This window comes from Neovison vison, chromosome 2 (genome assembly GCF_020171115.1).
Source record: "Neovison vison isolate M4711 chromosome 2, ASM_NN_V1, whole genome shotgun sequence".
Classification (NCBI taxonomy): domain Eukaryota; kingdom Metazoa; phylum Chordata; class Mammalia; order Carnivora; family Mustelidae; genus Neogale; species Neogale vison.
Genome location: NC_058092.1, coordinates 28,965,068 through 28,988,125, shown reverse-complemented (window position 1 = coordinate 28,988,125; position 23,058 = coordinate 28,965,068). Strand labels below are relative to the sequence as shown.

The 23,058-nt window shown below is 53.7% G+C and overlaps 1 protein-coding gene across 3 annotated transcripts; it reads left to right on the top strand.

Moving 5' to 3' along the window:
* The first annotated feature begins 4,115 nt into the window (after positions 1 to 4,115).
* On the top strand, positions 4,116 to 21,580 carry RSPO1 (R-spondin 1). Of its 3 annotated transcripts, none has more exons than XM_044236369.1 (6): positions 4,116 to 4,151; positions 8,831 to 9,216; positions 17,259 to 17,450; positions 19,466 to 19,615; positions 19,882 to 20,070; positions 20,828 to 21,580. In XM_044236369.1, exons 2-6 carry the CDS (start codon positions 9,123 to 9,125, stop codon positions 20,992 to 20,994), a joined length of 792 nt encoding a protein of 263 aa, XP_044092304.1. In that variant the 5' UTR covers positions 4,116 to 4,151; positions 8,831 to 9,122; the 3' UTR covers positions 20,995 to 21,580. The 3 variants fall into 3 exon arrangements, with proteins under 3 accessions (XP_044092304.1, XP_044092305.1, XP_044092306.1); XM_044236370.1 differs by lacking the exon at positions 4,116 to 4,151 and adding an exon at positions 7,335 to 7,355; XM_044236371.1 differs by lacking the exon at positions 4,116 to 4,151 and adding an exon at positions 8,598 to 8,617.
* The last annotated feature ends 1,478 nt before the right edge of the window (positions 21,581 to 23,058 follow it).

Genomic DNA, 23,058 nt, shown 5'->3' with positions numbered 1-23,058 from the left:
TGACCTTGTCCCGTCTCTCCCCTTCAAACTCAGCCTTCACAAGAGCGGCCAGGCAGCCCCAAACCGGCCTCTCACCCCCCTCAGAAATTCTAGGGGCCACCCACTGCCCTCAAGGTCCAGTTCCTGCTCTTCAGCTTGGTACACAAGACCCTTCTGGAACCATCTCTTCTCTTGCCCTCCTCTCACTTCTCTTATCCTAAGTCTCCGCACAGCAGAACCACTCTGGTCTCCGAGGGTGCCATAACGCATGTGACCTCTGGGCCCTCGCACTTGCCGTCCCCTCTGTCTGGGACATTTTTTTGATCTCATGTGCCTAGAAAATACCAACAAGCCTTTCAAGCATCTCCTCCTTGGAGAAGCTTCTCTGACTCCCTCAAGGAGTTGACATCACACCGTCCTCGGTGCTGTCACTTGACCTCATCTTCCTTGTCTTATAAATCTCTCTCTCCCGCTAGACCTGGAGCTCCTTAAGGGGACAGACAGAGTGATGTTCATTTCTCGGTCCTCTGTACTCAGCCTGGTACCTGGGATACAATCACACACAGTTAATATTTAATGAAGGAAAGGACAAACAGATAGCTAGTTATAAGAGCCAGCGTGTACTAAATACTTACTCTCATTCCCAGCATTGTGTTATATGCTCTTTGAATCCATCATCGAATGTTATCCCTGTAAGAAGGCTGGTGTACATATTGTTCCTATACCCATTTTACAGATGAAGGAACTGAGCCTCAGGGAGGTAAAGTGACTTGTCCCAAGGGCGTTGAGCTAGTTGGTGGTAGAAACGGGCTTTGAACTCAGGGCTAATTCCAGTGTCCATACAGTTAGCTATTATCCTATATGGCCTCTATGAAAGAGGGAATACAGGATCTCAGAGAATAACAGGATCAAGGAGACTAAGGGTGCAGGGGACTCCACGACAAATTGAACAACAAAGTCAGCCTTTTTTTTTTTTTTAAAATAACAGTGATGGTCACGAACACCGTTGGTTGCCTGCCCCAAAGCCCATTTTTCCTTCTTCAGTGCCACAGAGTTCTGCTTTAATCTATGAACACTCTTCCCCATATAATCCTGACTGGTGTATGCTAATCCTAGCAGCAGCATCCTTCTTGTCTGCAACGGGTCCATCCAGTTAGCTTAAAATTTTTTTTAGTTGTGATAAATACACAAAACAAAGAATTTATCATTTTAATCATTTTAAAATGACAATTAACTCTTTAAAAAGAGACTACTGGACTTGTTGCTGGACTCCATCAATGAAGATGTGTAGCCTGGAGCTGCTGCAGCCATCTTGTGATCAGGAGGCCAGTAGCTGATGTGCTGAGGATGGTAGAATGAGAATATAGGAAAGAATCTGATTCTTGATGTGGTTGCTGAGCTGCTGGATCCTTCCTACCTCTGCCCTTCTTGATACATGAGATAATAAACCACGCTGCTGTTTAAACTCTTTTGAGCTGGTCTTCTGTCACTTGTAGATGAAAGTATACTGGTAAAGGGACAACCCAAGTGGGCCAATAGTTCTCACCTGGTAAAGGATGACAAAAACGATAAGGAATTTTGTTAATCTCCAGGAGCTACTGCCCAGGTCTGGATCCACTGTCTTCTAATGAGAATGGTGATCTTGGTTTGAGTGAGGAATGACAATGACCTGTGAATAAGCGGTCGGAATCTACAAAAGGTACAATCCTAGCCATCTGGAGGTTCAGCTCAGCAAACATCAGTTAGGCATGTCCATGGAGCTGGGATCCCAAGGATGAATCAGATACTGTTTTTGCCCCAAAGGGGCTCACAGTGCAGTGGGAGACAATCACAGGCCAGTGATGAGTGATGGACAGATCTACATAAGGTCCAGAGCCTGACATGCCAAGTGGCTGGGTGAAACTTCGTGTAGACATTTTGAAGGATGATAAGAGAAGGGTCAGGGAAAAAGGCATTTCTTGGCAGAAGAACAACATATGCAAACTCAGGGCAACACTGCTGTCGCAGGGAAATTACAAGCCATTTAGCATAATGGGAACCGGGCTGGCCTCTTACAGGTCATATGTCTCTGAGCAAATTGCTTGATGTTTTTGAGGCTCAGAATTCACATTTATAAGAAAAAGAGAAAAGGGAAAAAAGAGGAAAGTAAAGTGATTGTGAAATTAGGCAACAGAATATATATGCCAAGCGCAGGGCATGTATATGCCAATGCCCTGGAAGAGGCATATAGTAGTTGCACAAGAAATGTCCTTTATTTATTGTCACATGGTTCTAATTCATTATCTTCCCTGACCCAGGTGGCTTTCTTCCCTTACTCATTCCTGAGCCTAGTAGTGAGGCCCCCCAACTCCCGCAGACTTTTCCTCAGGCAGGAAACCCGAGCCCATGGTCTGGCCTTAGACATCTTCTAGGGCTGGGTGGTTTGTGTGATTCCTTCTCTTCTCTCTCTCTCTTTTTTCCCCTAAATGCAACAAAATAAAACCAAACAAAAAAGCCCAACGCCTGGCGTGGCTTGTCAGGGAGTTATGCAAGTGTGTAAAAAAATAAAATAAAATAAACATTGAGTTTTCGGCATTTGGGGCTTGTTTGATTAGGCGCAGAGCAGAGCCAAGGGCCGGTGAGACATAGGGAAAGCTCAGGGCAGAGGGGAGAGGGGAGTTGCTTGAGAGGGAGTTGGGGGTGGGGGCAGGAGCTACTTGGAAGTGGCTTTTAATCCTCCTGCACACTTGGCAATGCTGTGGCTGAATGAACCCAGACGCTGGGCACTGGGGACCCAATCGCTCCACATGCTCTGGCCATCCACCATCCCTGTTCCCTGGTCATCAGGACACCCCAGGGGTCATTCCATCTATTTCCGTCACTGTAAAACACCCTGCACCCTTGTCTCAAGGGGACTCAAGATTTAGGGCTCCCACCTCCCCCTCCTAAGCAGATTCCACAGCCTGTCTTGATTGCTTACCACCCCTTTCCACCTCCCCCCATCAGTGTAGCTTTTCTGCTCTAACTTAACTCCTGCTAACTACAGCTTGAGCCCATGTTCCTTTCCCCAATCTGAGATAAATCTGGAGAAGAGCTGTTGGTGGCCCCGAGAAATGTCTCCCCGTTCGTCAGGCTTGACTTCAACATCATCTGGGTCACTGCAGGTGTCTGCAGCCCTTTGAGACTCCTTCCACGCTCATGGATAGAGCCCCTTCCATTTACTAGGCTGTTGGATCTTTCATTTCACTAAACCCTCCAAACAGATGAGGCTCAGAGAAGTTAGGTAACTTCCGCATGCCACACAGCTGGTAAGTGATGGAGCAGGGATTTGAATCAAGGGTTTTTCTTTCCAGATTTCCCTCACTCTTCCACAGCTGCTCTCCCGGATTCCCAGGATCTTACAGCCTCACATTTCCTTTGAACTGGGAAGATGCTCTGGAAGACTTGACCCTGAGAGGAGGAGGGCGTGGCCAGGACCACAGGCCCGGGTGAGCCTGGTCCTTGTCACTTTCTGGATTTCTGATAGGGAAACTGAGGTTTCTCGAGGCTCTCAGACCCTGTTCTGACCCCCAAGATGCCTGGAACTGCGGCGGGGGCTGTGGCTGAGTGGGATCCCCAGGGTGCGGGGCGTGGGGAGGAGAGGAGGCTAGGGCAGAGGGTCTGCGCCAGGGTCCGGAGGGCGTGTGCGGCTGGCAGCCCCGCGCTCCAAGCGCAGCGCCCCAGCTGCTGTGGGCGAGGGCTTGCGGGAGGGGGCTAGGGACTCCCGGGCCTGGCACTCCAGTCCGTTTTTTGCTGCGGATCCAGGCAAGGGGGGCCGGCTCGGGGGGTGGGACTGCAAAGGGGGGGATTCCCTCCCTCGTGTGAGCAGAGGACTGGCCCCTCTCCGGGCTGGGAGCTCCGGCAGAGCGGAGGCGCGACGGAGAGCACCAGCACTGGGCGTAGAGCGGGGAGCGGACCGCCGGAGTGGGGCATTGCGGAGAGCGAGGGCCGGACCGAGCCGCCCCAAAGGACCGATGCGCCGGGTGGGGCGCTGGCCCCGGAGGGCGTGAGCCGCCCGCAGATTGAGCAACTTAGGAACGCGCAGGCGGAGCGCGGGCGAGCCGGGCGCCCAGGACAGTCCTGCGGCAGGCGGGCGAGCCGGCCGCGCCCTCGCCCCTCCCGGGCCTGCCCCCGCCGCGGCTGGCAGCGCGGAGGTGAGTCCCCCCTGAGCTGCTCCGTCCTCCTCCCAAGCGCCCCCTTTCCGGGGACGTGGGGTGCCGGGGACCTCCCGTCGGGGCTCGGTCGAGCTGAGTGCCGGGGGGGGGGGGGGACGGGGGGGGAGGGGGCGACAGCGAGGGAAAGGGGACTTCTGGCTGCCGTGGGGTCAGAGGGCGGGAGAGGGCACCTCCTGGAGCCTCTCCTGCTAGTCTTTGCCGCCGCCATCCGCGTCATCCCTCAAGTCGATGGGCAGCCCCCTCCCGGTTGCTGCCTCGGGTTCCCCTCAACCCCGCAGCCCCCGGTGATCGTCCTCACTCTGGATCTGATCTCATCTGACTCTGAATCTGAAACTGATGGAAACTGATCGTTCTGGATTCCCCAAGCCCATCAGTCTTGTTCACCCCTCTTCCCCAGCTCTTGATCCCTGGTGCTGTCGGCTCGAATTCCCCTGGGACCCGTGGCCCCTAATTCTTTCCACCTCAGTCCCACAGCCTGAGTCTGGGTCCGACGTGGCAGGCTGCGAGCACGACCGCCCCCAGTGCGCTGCGAGGTGGCGCGACTCACTGGCCCTCGGGTCGGTCGCTGAGGGACGGATGGTACTGCTTGGTTGAGGAGAGGTGGGGTCTGTGTTCGTCCGGGGCTCAGAGGAGGGCAAGGACGGATTCTGGGTGCGGGTGCTTGGGGGCTGAGGCTTTCTTGAGAAACTGACCTCTTGGAGAATTCTCTTGGATTGGGGGCTGGGGGACAGTGAGAGGGACTTCTGATCCGCCTCCCCTCCCCCTGCACCTGCTGGGCCTCTCCGGGACAGTGGGGAGGGAAGAAAAATTTGCGCGCACGGGACAGAGATGGAGGGACGTGCAGGAGCCTTTCCCGGCTGCCCTCGGTGTTGGAAGGGTGGGGGGCGGCCCCAGCACCTGGCTTGGCTCCGGCCGACACGCTAATCCCGACAGGTCGGGCAGGCACGTACTTGGTCCCGCCCCCCGCCCAGCAATACCTCTGCCCCCGCCCGCCAGCCCGCTCCGCTGCCGAAACTCCCCACCCGTAGCCGGTCCCGGGGAGGGTTAATGAGACATTATCGGGATGGTTTACATTTTTGGGTCTGTATCCGGCCCCGGACGGAGTACCAATTTATCCTGATAGTGTTACAGGGAAGAAGGTGAAAGTTATTGCAACCTTGCGGGGGCACGGAGTCCCCGCCCTCAGCTCCCCCCTTCCCCCTCCGCCCCCCGCCCCCCGCCCAGCTGTGTTCCCCTGGGCAGCCTGTGTCCTCCCCTCCCCAGACCACCTAGCCTGTGCGCAGCCTCTCTCCTCAGTCTCCCGCACCAGCTCTGCCTCTGCTGCCAGTTCCTTCCCTACCTCCGTGGTCAGCTCCCTGCTCCCCTGTCCCGCCCTCCAGCCACCCAGTCCTGAGCAACAAACCCCACTCGGTGGTCACTGGGCTAGATTTGTCACCCTGAGACCCTTAACCTCCCAGTGCCAATACAATGGGAATAATTCACTTCTTTCCTAGAGTTATTTCCTAGAGTAAATGCGGGCCCAGCACGTGTCAGGTGGGGCAGGCATCTGATGAATGTGAGCCCTTCACCCTTACCCTGGCAGAGACAAAATGCCCTTCCTTCCCCCCACAGATGCCTGAGACCTTGATTACTGCCAGCAGTTCCCATTGCTGGCTCTGGTCATCCAGGGTAGTCTCTGTATGTGCTTGGATGGGATGGGGATGGAGGGAGGGGTGGAGGGACCTGTGACCTTCTGGGGGCTTGTTCTGCGGCATCCTTAGTCTGAGACCTCTCCAGCTTTTAAAATGGGATTTTACATCAAATTCTGAGTTTTTCAACTTCTCTTTTTAAAAAAATCAGAAGATTTGACAATATTTAATCATTATCTCTGCCCATCGACAGTCCACTGGAGTTGAATAGCACCCGCTCCCTTTAGATGAGACATTTGCCCCCCAGCACACCCCCTCCACAACTGGCTGGCTGCCCTCCTATTTGTTGCTTATACTCCCGGCCTTAGCTCCTTTTTGGGGTTGATTATATGTATATACTTCTTTTTAAAAATATTTTATTTATTTATTTATTTATTTATTTATTGGACAAGTAGGCAGAGAGAGAGAGGGAAGCAGGCTCGTTGCTGAGCAGAGAGCCTGATGCGGGGCTCGGTCCCAGGACCCTGAGATCATGACCTGAGCTGAAGGCAGAGACTATTTAACTCACTGAGCCACCCAGGTGTCCCATGTATATACTTTTTAAAGTGCTTGAATCTCCTCCCATCCAGCGATAGGTGAGTGAGGTCAGTGTTAGTTGCTCCCGTGTTATTCAGATCTGAATCCTCCTGTCCGTTTCCCAGCTGAGATCATGGTTCCAGTGGTTCAGGTGGGAGTGGGCCAGAAGGGCCTCACTGGCGAGGACCGGAGGAGCATGGCAAGAAGGCTGAAAGCTCAGACGTAGGAGGATTGAGGGGAACAGAGGCGAAGTAGAGGGAGGGCGAGGAAGGAAGCTGACATCGGTTGAGCCCCCCAACCTGGTGTGCCAGGCCCTGGGCCGGGCAGGCACAGGAGAGGCAAAGGAGATCTCTTCTGCCCCTAAGATCCCATTGATAACCGAGCTTGCAGTAAGACCAAATTCTCACAGACCCCGGCTTTAACACCAGGTTGGTCGGATGTGGCTTTCTCCTCCAGTGTTTGTCCAGGGTAAGGACCCACGGCGCCCCAAGAATGTATCTGCCAGGAGTCTTCAGTTTCACAAATGCCTCAATCAACCCTGCCATAGTGAGGGATCACACTGGGATGAATGCGAATATGGAAACTGCATAACAGGTCTCAGTATTAACGCCCGTATCCAGATGATACCAAAACAAAATACCTGTATTGCTTTTTGGATGACCACTGGCATGTAGACACAAAATTGTGGCTTCCTGGTCATAGAAAATACAACCATGATGAGTGAGTCCTCCTGACGCACCAGGTGCCCTTCTAAGCCGTTTCATGTATTGGCTCATTTAAACTATAAAAAAACACCATCCTGTCACAGATAAGGACCAGCTGAACAACTAGGCTGCGGTAACAGCTAATACACAGCGCTACCCACATTAGAAACCCAGCGTTCTGCTTCCTCCCTTAACCATCATGCTCTCTACAGCTGGCCTCTGGCTAAAGACCCCAGTCTGATAAGCTCAGCTGGAGGACCGACCACAATTTGCAGGTGAGGGAAGTGTGTGGTGGAGGCAGGGGAGGAGAAGGGCTCCGGCAGTGCACATGGGGAGTCCTGGAGGGGCACACAGAGGCTGGCGTTTGTAGGTGGCTGGGGGCATCCCCGCCCCAGCTCGGCTAGGCTGCAGGGCCAGGTGGGACCCGTCAGCCTCGTGTAAACACTTCTCACAAGGGCAGCTTAACCACTTGAGTGTGACTGGCCTTCAAAGCTGGAGGGAGAGGCCGAGCAGGGAAGTGCCGAGCTCCCTTGAGGGATAACGATTTATCTCCCGTGCAGGTGGGCTCCCTGGGGCCTCCCCCAGAGGCCAAGGGGAAAGGGGTTGGGACTGTGCTGGAGGGGCACTGCCGCTCCAGCATTTCAGATTTCTCATTAGTAAGCCAAAACTCAGCCAACTCTCAGAACAAGCCTGTGAAACAGGCATCTTTATTCCCATTTTAGAGATGAAGAAACTGACGTTCAGAGAGGCTGAGTGATGTGTCCAGAGGCATCTAGCTGGCGGGTGGGAGGGCGATGCTTCCCGGGCATCTACGAAGCTTCCTGAAGCCTGGCTCTTTCCTTCTGTCCCTGGGCGAGCATGGGTGGGTCTGCAGCCAAGTGTTCAGGGCAATGCTTTCCAGCATGCCTGGGCTGGGAGAATGTGCCGGAGTAAGTGATCCCAGAGTGTGAAGCGCGGTGTTCGGCCCGGATTCCCAGGTCGGGCTCCAGACACACTGCACCGGGGAGGGACCAGCTGCCCCTGCCCCCATCACCCGGCCAGCAGGCCAGCGGGTCCAGAGACCTGGCTCTCGCTGGGCCAGGGGATTATCCCCATTCTCTGTGTCTCTGGCCAGGGCGGGCACCGCTGCCTCTTTTATCCTCTCACAAAGGCCAGGCCCGCAGGGCCTGCTGTGTCAGAGTTTCTGTGGCGGGGGGAAGCCTTACTTCCTTTTCTCCCACCAAGCCCAGAGGGCCACGCAGAGTCTGCCCACTTGTCGGGGGGCCACCACTAGAGTTCCACAGGTGAAAGGCACAGGGGTGACTCAGCACTGGGAGGAGAGGGCTGAGGGGTCACTCACAGAAGGACAGAGAGCTCCTCTTCAAGACAGAGGCTATTCCTGCAGTATGAGGTCAGAAGGGTAGATCTAAAGAAGCACTTCCAGTCAGAGCTGGCCAATATCGGGCAGGGGTGGGGCCAGCTGGTTTCCAGGGATCCACAAATTGGATGTGAGAGTCTGCCATAGTCCAGCTGCTTGGGTAGCCGGCTCCAGTCCCAGGTTAGGGCGTTCTGTGAAATTCCCAGGAAAAGGAGCAGATTTCTTCTACAGGGTGGGGGCTGCGGCGGGGGGCAGGTGGGTAAGTTGTCCTATTCAACCATTCCGAGTTCTCACAGTCTTCTGGGTAGGAGACCACGTGGGACGGTAGGAGACATTAGTTGGCGGGACCCCAAGGTTCCCCAGAACTAACCTCTCTTTATCCTCCCCCAACAGGTTGGTTTTTGGAGGTGTCCCCGCTGAAGTGGCAAAGAGTTCTCCCATGTGACACACCCGAGGTGCCTTTGGGGAAAGCTCTCTGGACCTCCCAATGGGCTGATGAAGAAGTGGGCTCCCCACACCCTCTCTGTCCCCAACTGAGATTATGGTGGATTTGGGATTCGGCCCAGGCCCGGGCCTCCTGCTGCTGAACCAGCCCCGCAGGTGTTAGCAAGAGCCCTGCGCTGTCCACCCCCCCACCCCCCAAAGACCACCCCTTCTACCGGGGGCCTGGAGCTGGCAAGTGACTATGCGGCTTGGGCTGTGTGTGGTGGTCCTGGTTCTGAGCTGGATGCATCTCGCTGCCGGCAGCCGGGGGATCAAGGGCAAGAGGCAGAGGCGGAGTGAGTAATGGAGCAGGGCTGGACCACTGCTGGCCTTGGGAGCGGGAGGGGGCCGCCTGGGGACCGGAGGGCCATTGGCAGTTTCATTCGGTGATGACCATGGCAGATTTTACTTTGTCTATTACAGCTGTGTAGATTACTCAGTAGATTATCCTGTTTGTGGATTATCCGGTGTGTGGATTAATTTGTTGAGATTAGCCCCTCTGTAGATTACTTTTGTCTATTTTCCCCTTTGTAGACTCTGCTTTCTAGATTAACCCCTCTCTTGTGAGGATCCAGTGTGTGGATTATGCCTTTTGACATAACACCAGCTTTGTGTGGTATCCATGGAGATGGGGTCCCCTGCTGCTGGGGCCCCAGCTTCAGGGTGCTTGGCCCCCTCCTCACTGATAGGAGTTCTCAGCTCTTTTCTTTGGGTCTTGGCTGAGTGCGGGCCCCTGGTAACCCCTTGGGGCCAGGACCTCTACTAAGCTTGGGGAACAGCTTCCCTGCCAAGTTCATGGGGGCAGATACAGCAGAGTAGGGAGGCTCATGAGACTGTCCACTCCCATGGTTTTTAACTCTGCACAGTGGGATTCGGGGAGCTGCACTGGGGGCTGAAGGGGAGGCAGTGAGAAAGAGTGTGGCCCCACTACCTGTCCAAGCAGAGGACTGTTCACTCTTTCCTGTTTTCAGCCAGATTCCACATAAGATGTCACTGGAAGGAAGGGTTCTCACAGTTTAAAAAAAAAAAAATTAAATTCTTTTGTGATACAGATAAGCCTAAGGACATCTGGTTGATACTGGAACCCAATTTAGTCTTCCTAAAAGCAGAGCTTGACAGAGCTCACGGTGAACCTGTCCCCACAGAATCCCATCCCAGGCAGACCTGAGAGCCCCTTGGCTTCATCCTGGCTCCTACGATGGGGGGTGGGGGATGGGGGATGGGGTATGCGAACCTGCCTAGTATGTGAAGGGAGTGGATGCTGGCTGTGCCAACCGGCTAGGGAGAGGGAGGGGGCCTCTGGTACAGACCCCAAGGGCTCTCTCCCTTTCAGCGTCCCCCATAACGCATGTCACTCCCACAGGTGGGAGGCTCCTCTGAAGTGCGGCACAAGCCCCTCTTGCTTCCTCCTGAGGCTGTCAAACCCAGCCCCACCAGGAAAAGTCGGGAGGCAGTGGAGTTCTGTTGGGTCCCCACCGGTGCGGTCCAGGCCAGAACCCAGCCCAGGGAGAGAAGCTCAGAAAATTGGTGAAGCTGAAAATCCCTGGCTTAACACACAATTAGAAGCGGTTAGGTTTAATCATCATCGAGGCCTTGATTTTCTTCTCTGCTCTGGTATCTTGGGCTTCACAGGCCCAATGTGGTTTAGCGGTTTATAACCAGTCTCCTTTGTTTCCAAGGTCGGGGGGGGGGCATGAGCTGTGTCACACTTCCACTCACACTTTGACCCAGCCAGGGGTCAAAGACCTGGGTTCAAGTCTGTTGTATTGAAAACAACCACAACAATAACAAAGTACTGCCTTGAGCATCAGAAAGACCTGGTCCCTGCAAAGGCCAGGTGAATGCCCCAATTGATGGGACCACAGCCCTGTACCGGGTGGCATGAGTGCAGACGTCCTTGATGGTGACATGTAAGGGTGGGGAAAGACTTGGGGTGCAGTGAGGACCTGGAGAGGGATGAGAGTTGCTAGACAATGCTTGTTGAATAAAACCCATAAAGCTGCAAGGGTGATTGCAAAGGGATATAGTACAGCCTACGGGAGGTTTTATTTATGCGTGTATATTTGGTGGGAACCCTTTAGAAAATAGCAAAGCTCTGTCTAGACTTCAGGATACATGTCGTTGTCACATGAACAATGTGTGGACTGTTTGGCCCTAGGGTTTCTGGGGAGTAGGAAGGGAAGAAAGGACCACGATGCCGTGTGTGGCTGCTTGACCTTGTAGCCACTGCGGGGGCAGCGGGGAGCCAGCGTGGGGAGGTAAGCTGGCTGTGCAGATGAGCCTCAGATCTGTCGACTCTGTCTGCTGTCAGAAGACACCAGTTAGAGCACCGATCAGGAGACATATACCAGTTTGGAGGGCAGAAATGGCTGATCTCAGACTTGGGTGATGGTCTCCCCGCACGGAGGGAGTGAAATTGAGAAAAGGGCTCTTAGCTGTGAGTTAGGAACCCTAGCGGGGTGATTTCCTCCTCCCATTCACTGAGGACCCTGCCTCCCCTCCCTAAGCCCCCTCTTCACTCACTTAGCCTCTTGTCTTCTCACTGGCCCTCACCTGCTCCTGAATGCTTTCCTGCCTGGGCCTCAGGGTGCCCACCTTGACTCCCCACTTCTCGCACTGAGTACTCCTTCTCCTTACTGAGATTCTTTTAGCTGATTTCTGGGTCCCTTACTCAGTCCTGCTGCCTTGAGTCCCTCATTTCTTCACTGAAGCCCGGCTCTCCCATCTGACCCCATCCAGACTTTGTGGGGCAGTGAAATCAGGGGAGACTTCCTGGAGGAGGTGGCTTTTGTTTTGAGGCTTGAAGGAGTTCATTAGGCTCAGGAGGTGGAAGAGAATGTTCCAGGCAGAGGGACCAACTTGACCAAAGGCACGGAGGTGTGCAGTAATGTGATGTGTACAGACAAACGAAAATAGTTCTGTTTGGCTGAGGGGTAGTGTTGAGAGATGACGTGGGTAGGATCAGCTCATGAACGCTTTTTAGGCCAGGTAAAGAAGTTAGTAAGACCAGACGGGTCTCAGTTCTGCTGGTGATAGGGAGCCATCAATGGATTTTAGGAAGGGGTGTTTTGGTTGTAGGAACATCAGTTTGCAAGGGTTTTGTGCAAGAATGGATGAAGGGGCCTGAGAAGCCCCAGGGAATGGAGGGGGGCACAGCCTTGCCTTCCCAGCCTGGGGAAGTGGGCTTCACTGAGGACTTGGTGGGGCAGAACCATGCGAGGGGGTTTTGTGAAGAGGTTGGGAAGTAGGCTCCATACTTTCTCTGAATGCCCTCCACTTCCAGCCCACCCAGCCTCCACAGCGAAGCTATAGCCCTACAAGGCTGCCTCCCCTGTGCACCTCCCTCCATCATGGACATAGGAACCTTGCATGTGGTGAATCTGGCCGTGCCCTTCTGAGGTCCCCTTCCCTGACAGTAGCATAAAGCCCTATTTTCCATTCTGTGAATGCACTAAGATGTTCGGTGCCTCAGAGCCTTTGCACAGGCTGTTCCTCCTGTGTGGCACACCCTCTTCACCTAGCCGGCTGGGTAAGGGAGTGTCTTCCATTACTCATCCACTCACACAGCGTGAGCCAGCCCTGCTTGCCGCATCCCTGGGTGGGCCTTTGTTTATGCCTCAGCTCTAGCTCTAGGTCCCTAGCTCCCAGCCCTTCTGGGCACAGGTTAGGTGTGCAGTAAATGTCTATGGAGAATGAGCCTCACTTTTTTCCCTTTGAATCATTAGGCATCCCCCAACACCCACTATTTTCCTTGGACCCCGTTTCCCGCACATAGAGCCCCCCTCCCTGTGGCTGTCTATTAGCACCCCACTGCCCATGCACCTGTCTCATTAAGCTGAGAACACCCTTGGGTTCCTATCCTTCTTGACCAGCATCCCCTTCCTCACTGAACGGACCCCTGCCTGTCACTGAACTCCTCTCCTCCTTGAGAAGCTCTCCTTCTCCTTCCTGCGCCCCAAACTTCATGGAGCTCAGTTCCCTTTGTCCTTGTCTCAAGCCCCAAGGCCACTCTGCTTTGCACTGAAACTCTCCTGTATCCTCGGGTCTTCACTCCATCAGGTTACCCAGCCTCGGAGTCTCAGAGGCGCGTGATCACAGCCCCTGCTCCCCGCTGCTCTCCCCTCTCTGTTCCTGTGTTCTCGGATGCTTTCTGGCCCTCTCCTCTCTTTACCTCCACCTCCACCCCTTCCACTCGCTTCCCATCCCCCACTCCACCAGAATTGCTCCTTTTAGGGTCAGCCAGTGGGTCACCTCCCCATGCCGGTATGTGGCTGTGGTCTCCTCCCATCTGTCTCTGCACATCTCCCCCTTTGCAACTTGGCTCCCGTGCCCACTCTCCCTCAGCAACACCCCACCCCTACCCCAGGATTCCTTCTCAGTTCTCTCTGAGCCCCTCCTCCTCGGCTGGTCTGTTGAGTGAGTGTTGCCCACTGCTTAGGCTCTGCCTCGGGATGACTCCCTGACCCATGATTTAACCACTGATGACCACAGCTTCCAAAGTAGGATCCCTGCATTCTCTCCCCTGCTCCACAGCTGATTTCTTGAATGAGATGACTCTCCTTCCTCTACTCCTCGACCCCTGCCTTATGCCCTCTGCCCCCGTCAGGGGCACCATTGCTACCTCCTTGCCTGACACCTCAACAGCTTTGGAACAGTGACGGCTCCCTGGCCTGCCCAGCGGGCTCTGCTCTTGGCTTTCATATTCACTGTGCCTTTGAGTGGCCTTTCTTTTTTCTGCCCTTCCCTTAAATTCCTGGTTCTTTTGCTCATTCTCTTGACCCACTGTCCTTTCTGTCTTATGGATGCTCATGCCTTTATGACTGTTTTCATATTAAAAACTCCACATTGAAATCTCCAGCCAAAATATTTCTCTTGACTTCCAGACCCACAGGTTCAACTGCCTAATAGACACCTCCCCCCAGATATCCCACAGGAGCCACAATGTCAACACATCTAAAACCTGACTTCTCATCCTTCCCCCACCCAAACCTGCTCCACCTCCTGTGGTCCCGTCTTGGTGAAGGGCGAAGGGCCACCTTGTCACACAAGCCCAACACCTTGGAGTCACCCTCAGCTTGCACTTTCCCTAGCCCTCAGCCCCATGTCTAGCCCACATCACCTGGTCTTATTGATTCTCCCACCTGAGTATCTCACCTGTGCCCACTCCTCTGCATCTTCTCCATCCAGCTGTCTCTTTGGGCTTGAGGTATCTTCTTAGCTCCAGACTTGCCATCCCTATGACCCATTCTCCCTATCACAGAGTGGTCCGACCATGTCTCTGATTTTAAAGCTCCCAGTAATTCTTCACTGCCTTTAGGACAATGTCCAAATTCCTTTGTTCAGATTCAAGACCCTTTCTTATCTTGGCCTGCCTCCCCTTCCAGCTTCACGTCTAACCCCTCCCTCCATGCTCCCTGCCCCCACACTGATTTCAGATCCTGAGGGCTCCACACTTTCTCTTGCTGTGTCACTGAGAGATCTGAAGAGAAATGCACACAGAGATGTGCTGGTTGATTGGGAGATGGACAGGATTCTGAGAGGGCCTTTTGCAAATCTGTCCTTAACAAAAACGACAAGGATGAAGACACGAGCATGGGAACATAGTTATATGACTGGCAAATAGGACGCTGGGATCAGTTCAGTTATTGGAACCAAGGCAAGGATAGCGGGGACATTCATTTCAACAATGAATTCAGTAGAAACTTTGAATAATAGAGAATATATCTTTGAAGTAGAAGCAGTACCTAAAATTTAAACAAACTTATTAATTTGTAATACAACCAAATAAAGGACCAAAGTGGAAAAGGAAACCCAAGGGCTCCCTTATAATGCCAACGCAACACTTAAATATTTTTGCTCCTAGAAGAACTAAACCAAGAACAATATTAATTTTTAAATATATTGATTAATGAACATCGGCTCTATACAAATCAGTTCTATAATTTTTTTTAAAAAATCAATCTTCCTGAACTTCTGGTCTCCACATTACCTCATGTGGTCTTGCCCTTGGCCTTCCTAAACTTTGTTCCCTCTGCGTTGGCATGCATGCTGGCTGCAAAGCCTTGTTCAAGTCATTTCACTTCCCCATGCCCTCCTCTGTAAAAACAAGGCTTACAAACTAATAATCACACCTGTTGCATGGGTTGTAAGGATTTAGTAAGTGAACGCATGAGGAGCCCCGGGAACAGAGTAAGCGTGCCACATGGGGAGTCAGCAGCCATGGTGGTTGTGAAACGGCTGTGTTTTTTCCAGCCCCTTCCCCTTTTGCTCACGTTCTTAACTCTTGCTCATTCTCTGGTTCTGAAATCAGGGATCGCTCCTGCAGCTGGTACTTCTCCCAGTAGCCCTCCAGAGTAGACATCCTTACATCCGTTTCCAGTGGTGGGAAAGGAGGCACAAGAGACATCGTGTTTTGCCCCAGGGCACAGGCCCAGCCTAAGCTCGGGGTCCCCTACACTCCGTGATCTCGTGCCATCTGTTCTGATTCCCCCCGGCGCTCTGCCCCCAGCCTGCATCGCCAGCTCCTTGCTTCATGCTTGCTTCTAAGTGGCTCATATCCTCTCTGTGTGTTACCTTCTCCACTTGCTTTTCTTCCTGTGGGGTGGACCTCATTTAGTGACCAGCCCCACTGTCCCACCACCACCTACCCTCACCCTGACCCCAGACTCCTCCTTCCTGTTGGTCTTCTCTGCCAAATTCTCTCAAATCTTTTTCTGTCCATCTCCAACTTTGCAGAATTTTATTTAAGACGTTCTCATCTTTCTCACCTGGTTGATCTGATCAGCTTCCTTCCAGATGGTCCTTTGGTCCCTGGTCTCCATCCAGGCTGCCAGAGGAACCTCTCAACACGTAAATCAGCTCAGGTCCTGCACCTTGCCAATAGCTTCCTACTGTCTAATCAGTTATGAGAAAGGTCCCAAGAAAAGCTCTGCGAAACAGGGGTCCTTTGGCCACAATGTTTGGCAAGTGAAGCTTCCTCTGTCCCCCTCTTAGGGAGTCACTCTGTGCAGGAGCATGGGAAAGCTTGAAGAAAGCCTGTGCTAAAGAACCCTGTTTAGACCCATGGACCCAGTGTTCTGTCTTCCCTGATGTCCTGGCCTTTTCTCTACAGCCTCTAAGGAACATTTAGGAGAAAGCGTGTTCCAGGAATGCTCTTTGGGAAACGCTGCCTGGCAGGATCAAGTTCAAGTTCTTAGCATGATTGTCTTTCACCATTCCCCTCCCTGTCCCTTCTGCACCCCAAATCATCTGTAATTCCCTTTGAGTTCTTTTCTACCTCTGCAGGCCTGCTTCTAGAAGGACCCTCACCTCTACTTCATGATGGACAAATCTCTACTAATTCTTCAAGAGTTGGCCCAAAGGAAACCTTCTTCATGACTCCTTCCTTCTTTTCTTTTTGGGTTCACTCTTACTAGGTCTTGTGGCTGTCAGCGTTTACTTGTTTGCAGGTCTGCCTGCATCACTGAAAGATCAGTTTGGAGTGGTCAGGAGAGCCTCCCTCCATGTCCCCAGTGCTCACTGGGCACAGGATACTTGGGAGGGGTGCAGGGAGTTTTGGTTAAACAAGTGACATCAAAGGGTTGAGATCCCATGCTGGGGCTGGAGGTCACACTGCCTCAAAGGAAGGCCAGTGTTTCCCAAACTTAGCATCATTGACATGTTGAACCAGGCAGCTTGTGGTGGGCCCCCCCACCCCATGCCTTGTAGGATGTTTACCAGTACTCCCAACCTGTCTCCCCCAGATGCCGGCAACAACCTCTTCCCCAGTATGACTATGAGAAGCATCTCTAGATGTTTCCAGATATCCCCTGGGGAACAAAATCATTTCTGGTTGAGACCACTGTTCCAGACCCAAGTTATTCCACTTGTCCTCCTGCATCCTAGAAGACGATCTTTTTCTCAGATAGTTTAACCCGTTGTCCTTCTTGACCTTAAAACTTTCGCAAGGATAAAAAAAAAAAAATCCCCTCCTTCCATACCTGAGGCTGAGCTTTTCTTCTTCTTGGGAGGGCTGGGGAAGGTTCCAGGAAAGGTGCAGCTTCAGGAGCTCTGCAAACCTGGAGAGTAAGCCAGTGTTAGGCCTGGAGCCGGGGCAGACATTTCGGAGGGTTGGGGGGGTCTCTTGCTTTGGACATCTGTGCCAGTTCCCTTGAGGGATGATGCTTGGAGGCTTGTCAAGCGGCCTTACAAGGAGTGGACATCCTGGCCTGTACTTTCTGAAAAGCACATTTGTCGTGTAGGAAGAAACTCTTCGACTTGCTTCCCACCCTCGTGGGAGCCTGGGAAAGATGGAGGTCTCTCCTACAGTCGCCTTCTTACCCCTCTTCCACCCTTGCAGTCAGTGCGGAGGGGAGCCAGGCCTGTGCCAAAGGTTGTGAGCTCTGCTCTGAGGTCAACGGCTGCCTGAAGTGCTCGCCCAAGCTGTTCATCCTGCTGGAGAGGAACGACATTCGCCAGGTGGGCGTCTGCTTGCCTTCCTGCCCCCCGGGATACTTCGATGCCCGCAACCCCGACATGAACAAGTGCATCAGTGAGTGTGGGGAGGGCTGGAGAAGACGCTGGACACTGGGGGAGGGTGCTTTGAATGGTTGGTGGCAGGCAGGAGGAGGAGGAGAGGGGACATGGAGAAGGGGAGATGAGGCTCTGATTCAAGTATCCAGCAGCCAGCCCGACATCTCAGGGAGTCCCTCCACCTTCCCAGCTCATGTATCCATATCAGAGCCCTATCTCCCGCCTCCAAACGTGTGCCCACCTGCACTGCCGTGGTGTCCTGGGCCACTCACGCCATCGACTCGAGAGCCAGCTTGTCCTTCATATCATCTCCTGTCCATCTAATGACCAGATCGTGCCTGCTGCCTCTCGTTTCCGTCCTTACTGCCATAGTCTCGCCCGGGGTCCCTGCTGCCTCTCTCCGGGACTATCTCAGTAGCCTGCTTCTCTGCCTCCAGCACTCATCCAGTTCCCTTGAGCCCTCCCTCAGCATGTCAGCCAGAAAGATGCTTCTGAGACACGTGTCCTATCCCATCACACTACTGTTTGAAAACCACCCCGGCCCCACTGACCGCAGGGAAATTCAAACCCCTGCCAGCCTGTCTGTTCCCTGCACCCTCCTGCCCCACCCCCATGTCCAGGTCTTCTTGCCGGCTGGGCTGGGCTCCCCCACAGCCGCTGTAGCTCTGCATGTTCGAAGGCACATTCTGCCCCACCTCTGTTCAGGCTCACTGTGACATACTGGGGGACAGGCAGGGAACACACTCCAGTGAACAATGCCAGTGCCCCTCCCATTCGCTCAGGGCCTGGGAGATTAGAATGCATTTCTAGATCATGTGTCCCTTGAGCCTCACAACAGCCTTTGGAGGGAGATGGGACCTAAGTGACAGGTGCCCCTTTTTTGGAGGCTGATAGCAATGAGGCCTGCAGGGGAAATGGCTGACCCGAGATCAGCCTTGGGTTCTAAGCTTAATTCTGCTTCTTTCTCATTGTATAACTTCGCGTGTGTTGCAGCCTCTCAAAGCCTCATGTCTGAAACGAGAGTGCTAGTTTTCCCCCTAGGGCTGTTGCCAGAGGCATATAGAAAGCCCTTAGTGGCTACCCTTACTGTAGGTCCCCTGCAAGCAGACCCAGGAGTCTGAGCAAGGAGGGAGGAGTGGAGGAGAAGGAGCCTCCAAGGAGGCACAGAGGAGGGGTCAGGTGCGGTGGGATGGGAAGACTTTGAGGATGGAGGGGGGACCCTGGGGCTGCCCTCTTGGTCCTCAGGGTGTTTGGGGTAGGAGTTCCTGACTGAGCCAGCTCCCACAAAACTGGCAGCCCCAGCTGCAGGTGCCAGAGGCTGGGAAGAAGTCAGCCTTGCCCACAGTCTGGGAAGGGAGAGGTTGTGAAAGACTCTGCCTGCTTCCAGCCGGGGCCCTGTGACCCTCCCTCCCCCAACTTCCCCAGAGGAGGGAGAGCTGGCAAGAGGGGATCAGGGAGGGACCCAGGAGTCCAACCAAGGTGGTTCCTGGAACTGGGCCTTGCAGAGGGAGAGGAATTTGCCCTGAGATCTCTCCTTCCCCCTCCAAGCAGATTCTTTTCTCAGGGCAGGAGGGGAACCAGGGCTTGGGGTGTCATGGATGCCTAGCTATGGTGAGAGGAAACCATATAGCTGTGAGCGGGGATCATTGTATTCCTCAGTTCAACTCTGATTAGGTGGTCCTCTGGTGTGCCATGATGCGCTGGGACCCTTCTCCCCTCCCATCCCCCAACGAATCCCAGAGGGTCCCACCCTGCTCCTCTGAAACCAGCTCTTCTGTGCCTCACCTTGGTTCCAGGGCCTGGGATTGGGTTTGGGGTGGTGTTAGCTGACCGGCCCAGCCAGCCCTGAAGAGTGACACCTTTGGCTTCCTCTGCTCACCCTTCCCTTGCCTTCCCTCCCTCCCAGGACTCTCCTGCGGTCATGGCAGCTCAGGGCCAGGGTCCTGCCCTCAGGGTTGGGGGGGCTGCCCTCAGGGTATAGGGGCCTTGGGGATGGGGGTGAGCCAGAGGCCCCCAATCTGGCCCTCTCCTCAGAGTGCAAGATTGAGCACTGTGAGGCCTGCTTCAGCCACAACTTCTGCACCAAGTGTAAGGAAAGCTTGTACCTGCATAAGGGCCGTTGCTATCCGGCCTGTCCCGAGGGCTCAGCGGCCGCCAACGGCACCATGGAGTGCAGCAGTCCTGGTGAGTTTGTGGGGGTGCTACGGGCCAAGGGGGTTGGGCCCCCGGGAAGGGGCAGGGAGAGCCTGCTTATCCCCCACCTGCAGCCCCTCCCCCGACAGCCCTGTGGGGTTTGTCCCAAGGTTTTTCTGGCCTCTGGACCAAAGATGCCTCCAGCCTCAGGCTCAGGCAGAGAGCAGGTGGGAGGGCTCCCCTGGGGCATTCTGGGGTACCCAGAGGTGACCTCCACTTCCCTTTCTTTCTCTCCCTCTTCCCTCCTTTCCTGCCAGCGCAATGTGAAATGAGCGAGTGGTCCCCGTGGGGGCCGTGCTCTAAGAAGAAGAGGCTCTGTGGCTTTCGGAGGGGCTCCGAGGAACGGACTCGGAGGGTGCTCCATGCCCCTGGGGGGGACCACACTATCTGCTCGGACACCAAGGAGACCCGCAGGTGCACAGTGCGGAGGACACCCTGTCCAGAGGGTGAGCTGCGTGCGGCCTGTGCCTCCCCGGGGCTGGGAGGTGGGGACGGCCATGGAGGTTTGATCACTTCTGCCTCCTGCCTGTCACCTAGGAAAGGGCCACAGGCTGGGGCCAGATGGGAACCTCCAGTTCAAGATGCCATGCTGGGGGAACCAGTGCCGGGTTCTGGCAGAGAGCAGTCCCCAGAGCTCCATGTGGTGGGAGCTGGAAGCTTCAGTGTCTGTGTCTTCCAGTTTCCCCATTTTCTCTGAACCAGCACGTGATGGCATTAGAGGGTCCCTCAGAGGTCTGAGGGGGGCCACAGAAGCAGGTGCTAAGACTCAGAGAGGTGTAGTGATGTGGCCAAGGTCACACAGCCTGTAGTTGGCCATGAGGTGGCAGCTGCCCCCAGAGGCAGTGGAGTGGGGCGGAGGAGCTGGGGGTTTTCCTGCTTGTCCTGAGAGCTGCACCAAACATCTTGGCCCAGTGGGTTTCAAGGTCTGTGAGAAACACAAGCAAGAGGAGGGTATCTGGTTCATCAAGGGATGGGGGGAAAGGCTCCTGGGACCCCCGTCTCCATAACCATGTTGTAGGGTCCCCTGAAGTGGCCGCTAGTCAGAAGAGGCCTTGAAGGGGACCGCCACAGCCTAAAGGCAGTAACTCCACCCCACCCCCCCACTTCCTCCCCAGTCCCTCCTTGAGCCCTGGGCCATGCCCGGGGCCTCCTCGCTTGCTGCAGAATGTCCTTTGTTGACTCTTCCTGCTGTTGGGGTTGCAGGGCAGAAGAGGAGGAAAGGGGGCCAGGGCCGGCGGGAGAACGCCAACAGGAACCCAAGCAGGAAGGAGAGCAAGGAGGAGGGCGCCGGCTCTCGGAGACGCAAGGGCCACCAACAGCCGCAGCACCAAGGAACAGTGGGGCCGGTCACGCCTGCGGGGCCCACCTAGGGATGATTCTCACCTCCAGGCTCACGCAGGAAGAGTCCAGCGCTGCTCTGTGTGATGGAAGCTTTACCGAACTGGAGCGCTGGGGGCAAAGCGTGTACACGCTCTCCATGCATATATGGACACACAGACACACACACACAGGGCCCATGTTCAAACATGCAACATACATACACGTATGTGCACATGTGCACGCGTGCACACACACACACACAACCAAGGCCACCGGAAGACACTTCTATCTCTTGGACATCACCGCAGGAGCAGGGTGGGGAGGTAGAGGGGGTCCCCTTTGCCTGGTAGAGGGCCCAGCGACACAGACTTGGCTTGCGATGCTCCCAAGGGACATGTCAGAGGAAACATTTCCCAGCTTCCAAGCCCAAAGAGAGTGGATCCTTCTGGAGGAGCTGATAGGATCGGCCCAGCATGGCAGACAGGAGCCAGAGCTTGGGGACTGTTCAGCATTTCCAGCTGTGTGACTTTATCCTTGGAGAGTACTGTTACATGCCCATGATCCGTATCAGGGCTGCCCCGACTCTGAAAACTGTTCACAGGTTTATTTCAAATTAAAAACAAAACCAAATGACAACGGTAGCCACAGGCACCACATTCCTTCACAGGGGACAAGGATTGGTGGGTTACCTGGGAGCAGGACAGGACAGGGCTGAATTTCGAAAGACCCGCTCATGGGCAGAAGGCCCAGAGCAAGAAGAAAACTTTGAGGCTACTCTGAGGGTGATAATCAGGTTCTCTGCAGCCTTATTTGTCACTCAAAGTGCGGTTTGTGGACCAGCATCCACGTTATCCCCGGGCAGTTTAGAAGGGAGAGTCTCAGGTCCCATCTCAGACCTGATGAGCTAGAGTCTGCATTACAGTGAGGTCCCGGGTCACTGGCATGCGCATTCAAGTTTAAGAAGCTCTGCTCTGAGCACGTCTATGGTGGGAACCAAGGTCCTGGCCAGCTTATCACAGGAGGGACGCTGGTCCTCCTGTTAAGGAAGACTTCCCGTCCAGGAGAGGTAGAATCTGAGTCCTAGAGCACTTAGTGACACCCTGGTGGGAGGGAGTGCTCAGGCTCTCCAAGACAGCTGGGGACTGTTGGGTCCAAGGACAGGACAGCAGACAGCATGACCTCCTGTGGCATTCTCAAGTGTCCACTGGTAACCATATGTGCCATATGGGCCCTGGACTGAGGGGTTTCAAGGGGGAGCCAGGAGTTAGAAGTTGGTCAGGGTAACAGGCATGAACAAAAGGATCATCCCAATAAATGTGTAATTACCAATGGGTAGGGTTAAGACCAGGCAACTACTGGCACATACACAGAGCTATAAAGGTAAATAAAAAGAAGGCTTTATCTCAGGGAAGCTTTTCAGAGGAGGTGGTATTTGAGCCGAGCTCTGAAGGATGAGTAGGAGTTAGGATAAAGAGAAGGGATGGTATTCTAGACCAGTGCTATCTGATAGAAATACCAGATGAGCTGCTGACATAATTTAAAATTTTCCTAGTAGCCACATCTAATGAGTAAAAAAGCAACAGGTGAAGTTCATTTTAATTATAGCCATTTATTAATTTAATTACTATGACACCAAGTATATGCTCAAATGTTATCTTTTTAACATGTAATCAATATAAAAATTATTAACAACATCTTTCACATTCCTTTTTTTTTTTTCCAAACTAAGTCTTCAACATTCTGTGTATTTTTGCACTTCACAGCATATCTTAATTTGGACACTAAATTTTCACCAGAAATAACTTGACTTGTATTTAGATTTCATAAAAATGGAAAAGTAGACTCACATACTGAATTCCTGCTTCAGGAAGAGTTAAAAATTTTCCAACAATTTGAATTGGCTAAATTTAAATTTTTAAATTTAATAATTAAAATTAAGTAAATTAACAATTTGGCTCTTTGGTTGTACCAGCCATGTTTCAAGGGCTCACTAGCTACATGTGGCTAGTGGCTACTGTGTTGGACAGCAGAGCTCTGTATAGATAGCATTGCACATGCAAATGTCCTGTGGCAGAAGGGAGATTGGTGTTCAAGGAACTGAAAGAAGACCAATA

Bases quoted from the DNA above. Each gene is read 5' to 3' on its own strand.
- RSPO1 (XM_044236369.1), top strand. From the start codon at position 9,123: ATGCGGCTTGGGCTGTGTGTGGTGGTCCTGGTTCTGAGCTGGATGCAT. The intron at 17,451-19,465 runs GTGAGTGTGGGG...CCCTCTCCTCAG, and splicing joins CGACATGAACAAGTGCATCA to AGTGCAAGATTGAGCACTGT. The intron at 20,071-20,827 runs GTGAGCTGCGTG...TTGGGGTTGCAG, and splicing joins GAGGACACCCTGTCCAGAGG to GGCAGAAGAGGAGGAAAGGG.